Source organism: Merops nubicus, unplaced genomic scaffold, assembly GCF_000691845.1.
Source record: "Merops nubicus isolate BGI_N331 unplaced genomic scaffold, ASM69184v1 scaffold3545, whole genome shotgun sequence".
Taxonomy (NCBI): domain Eukaryota; kingdom Metazoa; phylum Chordata; class Aves; order Coraciiformes; family Meropidae; genus Merops; species Merops nubicus.
The window spans coordinates 2,022-8,577 of NW_008611449.1; the positions used below are offsets into that span (position 1 = coordinate 2,022).

Below are 6,556 nucleotides of genomic sequence, written 5' to 3' on the forward strand. Positions count from 1 at the left end.
TGTGTTTCATCCCTCTGTCATTCAAGGGGAACAGGGACCAGGCCTTTTGCTCTAGGATAGGAAAAACAATCCTGAGTAAGTCTGAGCAGGTAAGAGCTAACAGCTTTTGGTCCTAGGGCACATGTACAGCTGTAACTGGAGCAATGGAGCCAGTGATATGTTTTCTAGCTGCCTGTGAATGTACAAATCTGATAAGACACTTTTCTGTCTTGTCTCTCCCCACAGAAGGTTGAGATGATCACGTTCATTCTTATACCCAAGATCCATTTGTCAGTTGTATGGTCATGAAACTGCCCCTTTAAAATGACACGTGTAGTCATGCCAGTGCAAAACCTAGTGAGACTGCAACCACACGGGTATAAAAAAGCCACCTACACCTTCCTCTTACTGTCAGAAAACAGCTGGTTTTCCTGCACAGGCTTGTCTCTGAGCTGCTGTGACAATATTGACATGAAGCAATGCCAAGACAACATAATACTATTTGAGCAAGGTCCCAAACAGGAGGTTGTTGCAAGCTGTATTTAATTTGCAGGCACGTGTGGGTTTGTAGCCAGCTCTGAAATTTGTATTAAAATGGATTTCAGTTTCACAGTCTAAAGGCATTGACACCCCTTCATTAACTCAGCTGTGGGAACAATGCTTATGCTACCAAAAGACCTGAGGCACGTGGTGTCTTCCACTTCTTGCTTTGCATAAGGAGGCTGCAGTCTTTTCGAGAGCCCCAGTTACTACCCTGATTCAAACCATGGAGGGGAAGGGACCCAGGCAGAAGTTCCTGGCTCTTCAGCAGTGGGAAGGCAGGTGTCTTGCGTTGTGTTTTGCAGTCTTATAACACAGGCTGACAGATTTTCCTTTCTAATCCTGTCTTCTAGTGTTCCTGGGTCTCTCTCTCCTCTCCCAAGATGCTGAGAAGAATCCTGTGTACACTGTTGTTCATGGGAGCCTTGCTGGCACTCGCTGAAGCATCCCAGGGCCACATCTCCGTGGTCTTGCTGGGAGCCACAGGTGATTTGGCAAAGAAGTATTTGTGGCAGGGTCTCTTCCAACTCTACATGGACCAAGTGAGCAGCGGCCACAGCTTCACTTTCCACGGGGCTGCACTGACAGCCCTGGAGCCAGGGCAGAGGCTGATGTTTGATGTGCTGAAGAAGCTGGCCTGTCCCCCAGATGAATCTCCCAACAGATGTGCTGTGCTCAAGGACCAATTCCTGAAGCTGAGCCAATACCACCAGCTGAAGACTGCCGAAAACTACACTGTGCTGAACAGAGAGATTGAGACACTGATTCACCAGGAGGGGCTGAAGGAGGCTGGAAGGATCTTTTACTTCTCAGTACCACCATTTGCCTACACAGAGATTGCCCGCCACATCAACAGCAGCTGCAGGCCACCTCCAGGAGCCTGGCTGCGTGTGGTGCTGGAGAAGCCCTTTGGCCATGACCTGGAGTCAGCCCAGCAGCTGGCTGCAGAGCTGACAAGCTTCTTCAAGGAAGAGGAGATGTACCGCGTGGACCACTACCTTGGCAAACAGGTGAGCACAGCCCCTTCCTGGGTTGAGGGTCTTGGTGGCTGGGAGAGTGTTGGATGTCAGCTCTGCATCTCATGAGAGTGTTGTTCAGCTCTCAAATCCAAGCAGGGCCACTGAGTGTGCTCCCAGGCCTCCGTTTGCTTGTGGAATCATGCACTGTGCTGCTGTCCAGGAGGAAACCTGCAGACCCAAGCAGGACTTTCTCCTGGTAGAGGGCTGGGGGTCCCCTCTCCAGAGGGAACCCGAGGTGTAGTGGTGAACTCTGTGTGCATAAAGGAGAGATGCAGAATTCATCTGGTCTTCTCACCAAGGTCAGGGCTTTGATTTCGCTGAATAAACAGCTCCCTTTCCCTCTCACAGTTCTCCCCTCTCATTACACAGAGGCCTCTCTGCTTAGCTGTGGCTCTGAGAAGCAGCTTTTAATTTGATATGATATGGAGCTGATGGGATAATAATTTTGTGGGATGTTGAGGAGGAGAAACCTTCCTGCCCTGTGCTGCACTCGGGGCATGGAGCACTGGCTGCTGCAGGGACAGCACAGCACGTGGAGCTGCATTGTCCCAGAGGGAATGTGCTCAAGGACATGCCATCCTTGTTTTAGAAGAATGTGATGCCACGTTTTGAAAGTAGCCTGTTCCAGCCATGGCACTGTGGCCAAATTCTTCCCAGAAGGTTACGTGTCCAGCTGGAAGGGGAGCACTACTAAGAGTGTTTCTTCTCTTTTTTTTTTTTTTTACTTTTTCTTTTTTTCCTCCCAAAAAGATCAGATGGCTGTAGTGGTGTAAACACCTGACCTGACGTATTTCAGCACTTCAGAACTGTATGTTAGTCCCAGGATGGTCTGATTCAGCCCTTTTTCCTTTGACAGATATAAACTGAGTGTCTTGCAGGTTGTAATTCAGCCTTTTTCACACAAAATGTCTAAATGCCTCAGGAAGACCTTTAATGTCTGCTCTGTACAGCATCACTGCAGGCTCTCTGCCTGATTTTTTCTTCTCTGACCCACTCTGCTCTGCTGTGTGGCATGTCTGCTGGCACTCCAGAGCTGGCCTCATCCCAGTGCTGGATGGGGCAGTGAGGCATAGCTACTGTGGAAATCTGGTGAGTTTTTGTTGGGTCTTTGATTTTCCCTTCACAGGCTGTAGCCCATATCCTGCCTTTTCGAGATCAGAACCGACAGTTCCTGGATCCAATTTGGAACCGACATCATGTGGAAAGAGAAGAGACTGTGGATGCTAAAGGTTGGTGAGGCAAGCGTGCAGAGCTGGGCTGAATGAGCAAGAAGAACTGGCAGGTTCATTAGTTACGTGGAAGTGGCCCTCGAGGTAGTGCTGGTGCAAAAACCAGAAAAAAGAGCAGGGGAATGATACGTTGCTCCCTGGAAATAGCAAGGGGCTGTCTTGCACTTGCTATGCGGGGGACTGACTCACTTCCAGGTAGAGTTGCTGCTTCCAAGGAAAGATTCCCAGTGCAGTTCAGCTGGGAGCAGGGGAAGAATCCCTTTCTCTTTCTACTGCAGAGCTCTGGGAACACTGCATCTAGCTTTCTATCCCAAATCTTGGTAAAAGGCACTGGATTCGGAACGGAGGCAGTTTAAGGCCACTTCAGTTCAGTGCTGCAGTAATCTGGTTGTTGTAATAGCAAGCCTTTTGTATTCCTGTCCTATTAGCTGCCAGGCTCATGCTGAGTGTCCTTTTGCACTATTCTTTGGAAGATGCTCTTGCATCTTTTGCCTGGATGTTGCTCATATTGGCTACTTCATGTCAGTCCAGCCATCTAGGTCAGTCTGTGATTATCTGCCTCTTTCTTTCCCTTCCTCTCTGTAGTGAGAAAGAGCATTGCAGAGAGAAGACCCAAGCCCCGAGCTGGTAGCATGGCTCTCCTGGTGAAGGACACGGCTGCATTGCCTCCCTGCAGTGCTGCAGCATCCTCTCTGCAGTGCTCAGCATAAAGCACTCGGGGCTGGACTGCCACCCGCAGCACTTCGGGGATGTCAGGCGCCCTCGCTTCTGCAACATCAGGACTGCTTCCCCACTCACCTTACCCCCCCTTCTGTCCTCCTCCTCCTCCCTCCCTTCCTTCCTCAGCCACCACAAACTCAATTAATGCAATTTTATCAAACTTGGAGTGACGTTTGGTTTGGCAGCCTAGACCTCACGTGGGTGTTCGTGGGAGAGGGATCCACTGCAGAGAGATTCAGGGAGAACAGTTTTGTCTGTGCATAGCCCCAGCTACACACTGTACCCTCCCCTCTCTGAACAACTTTGTAATTTTTCATTTGATGTCTTTTTTTTTTTTTCCCCTGTGCAGCTTCAGCTGGCAGCCTGGCTCCCAGCAAGTCTGCAGCATTGATTACGTTAATGAAAGTGCCTTTGGATTAGAGCAGGGGAGATAAATGTATCAGTCAATAGGGGAAGCCTATGGCCGTGAGGTAGTCTGCAGTGTGCAGCCTGCTGCTGCTGACTATAAAAAGGCATCTGTTTGAGTCACGTTCTTTTTAAGTGCATTGTCCTTCTCCTGCTGTTCCCACCTGCACGAGGAGTCAGGCAGGGAAGGGGAAGCAGGGCATTGTACATGACATTTTGTCTCTCAAGGGCATGGCTCAGCCAGAACCTTCTAAGGACATGAAAACCAAGGAAAAAGGCAGTGAAGAGCAGTTCTCATTGCCAGGGCTCTTCAGGTCTTCTGTAGAGCTGGTATGTGGCTGGTGTCAGGACAGTGCTGGTGTCCCTGCTCTGATCCCACTTTCCAGCTGCTCTGTGAAAGCTTTGTGTGGCTATAGAGCTGCTGGTGTCCCTGCTCTGATCACACTTTCCAGCTGCTCTGTGAAAGCTTTTGCACAGGACTGCACGTTGTGTGGAGCCCCAGCCCTGGGTGCTGTGATCTGTGGGACAGAGTGTCAGGGCAGGGCTTATACTGGGGCCCTGCATCGTGCTGTATGCAGGAGGCTTGAGCTGGATGTTGGGGCCAGTCACTGACCACAGCTTCTGAAAGCACAAGCAGTCCAAGAGAGCAAAGCTGTCTTCTGGTCCCTGGGATGTATCAGGCAAGAGCATTACTCCTGCTGGATTTGGGCTCTGAAAGCACCAAAAAGGAAGATAGTGTCTGGCTCTGTGGAGGACAAACACTCCTGCAGGAACCTTCATCTTTATTTCAGTAGCAGAGACATTTTGGAAGACCATCTGGAGGGAGGGGAAAGGCTCAGAGTCGTAGAATGGTTTGTGTTGAAAGGGACCCTTGAAGATTGTGTAGTCCAACCCATTGCAGTGAACTGGGACATCATAGGCCAGGTTGCTCAAATCCCTGTCCAGCTAGATATTGAACATGTCCAGTGATGACACGTCCACAACTTCTCTGAGCTTGATAGCTTCAAGTTAGCTGTTGAGCCAGAAGAGGAGTTTGGTACAAGCCATTTAGAGCTTGTGCTGTTTGTTGTCTTTGGCACACCTGGCACATGCAGAGGGCAAGGCTGCCAGAAAACCACAGCAGCTCACCGGTGTCCTGCCTCCTCTTTGTCCTCAGGCCGCACCAGCTTCTACGAGCAGTATGGAGTCATCCGAGACGTGCTGCAGAACCACCTCACGGAGGCCCTGATGTTCCTGACCATGGAGCTCCCAGCCAACGTGAGCAGGGCTGAAGAGGTTTTGCAGTGCAAGCTGCAGGCCTTCCAGTCCTTGCGGCGCCTGGAGAAGAGCAGCGCCGTGTTGGGTCAGTATCAGGCCTACGCCAGCCAGGTACGAGAGGAACTGCAGAAGGGACAGGACTACATCAGCACAACACCAACCTTTGCAGGTGAGAGTTTGGTCCGGGCCCTGGAGAGGGGAGTAGTCTAGACCTAAGGAGAACAGGAGATGTGAGCCCTTGCATGCTGGACTCACTGGACCTCACCGCTGACCCAGAGATGTCTCCTGGCATCCACCGGCATGGTAACTGGGAGGTGTAACAAGAAAATACATTGTCAAGTTAATTAACTAATGATCCAGTGAATTGCATAAGAGCTAAGTCCCATTATTCTTGAGGAGATCTCTGTTATTTTTAGAAGTGGCCTGTAAACTCTTTTGCCTTTTCATAAAGCCGAGTTGCCCTCTGCATCTGAGGGGTAAACCACTGGCAGATCTCTGTGATTAGTAGACCTCAAGGCCATCTCTGGCCATGCTGTGTCTTCTGAACACGGAAGATTTTGTCTGAATGATGTTTGTGCTCAGAAGCAGTTTTCCTGCAAGATGAAAGGAGGCTGGTCATGTAGGATGCCCAGGAGAAAGGCCAGCAGGGTGGCTGGAGAGCAGTTACTCCAGTGATGTTACCAAAGGGCTGAACGTGGAGCAAGACACACGGCGGATACCAAGATTTGTGGGAGCTAAGGGAGGACAGTGAGGGGTAGGTGACAGAGATCCCCTCAGGTCTGCTTGCTGTTGGGGCTGATGGGGTGGATTGCTGTCATTTCAGGTGTGCTGGTCCACAGCGACAGCCTGCGCTGGGAGGGGGTCCCGTTCCTCCTCACGTCGGGGAAGGCCCTGGACGAGCGCGTGGGTTACGTCCGCGTGCTCTTCAGGAACCGGGCCTACTGCACGCAGAGCGAGGCCCTGAGGGACGCAGGGCACAGCCAGTGCAAAGCCAAGCAGATCATCTTCTACATCGGGCACGGCGCCCTCGACACCCCTGCGGTGCTCGTCAGCAAGGATCCTCTTCAGGCCCGTGATGCCAAAAGGCCGTTGGAGGGAAGCGGGGGGTCAGTCAGACCTGCGCCTTTTTGGACAACTGTTGTCTGATTTCTATGTGTACAGCCCTGTGAAAGAGAGAGATGCCTATTCTGTCCTCATCTCCAGCATCTACCATGGCAGGAAGGACTTCTTCATCACCACGGAGAACCTGCTGGCCTCCTGGGGGTTCTGGACACCGCTGCTGGATAGCATTTCCCACCAGCCCCCACGCCTCTACCCTGGGGGTGTGGACAACCAGCACCTCTTAGACTTTGAAATGGTGAGTGGGGAAGTGGCATTCACGCTGGCAGAGCCAGCTGAACTGCTGAA

At 51.3% G+C, this 6,556-nt stretch overlaps 1 protein-coding gene across 1 annotated transcript in view; it reads left to right on the forward strand.

Moving 5' to 3' along the window:
- The first annotated feature begins 878 nt into the window (after nt 1-878).
- Nucleotides 879-6,556, forward strand: part of LOC103773830 (GDH/6PGL endoplasmic bifunctional protein-like) — a 6,466-nt gene continuing 788 nt past the window's right edge. Inside the window, 6 exon segments of the mRNA XM_008941209.1 lie at nt 879-1,529; nt 2,665-2,767; nt 5,049-5,318; nt 5,973-6,208; nt 6,210-6,554; nt 6,556. The exon segment at nt 6,556 is cut by the window's right edge and continues 788 nt beyond it. Of these exon segments, the coding sequence (XP_008939457.1) occupies nt 903-1,529; nt 2,665-2,767; nt 5,049-5,318; nt 5,973-6,208; nt 6,210-6,554; nt 6,556 (1,582 nt within the window). The 5' untranslated portion in view covers nt 879-902.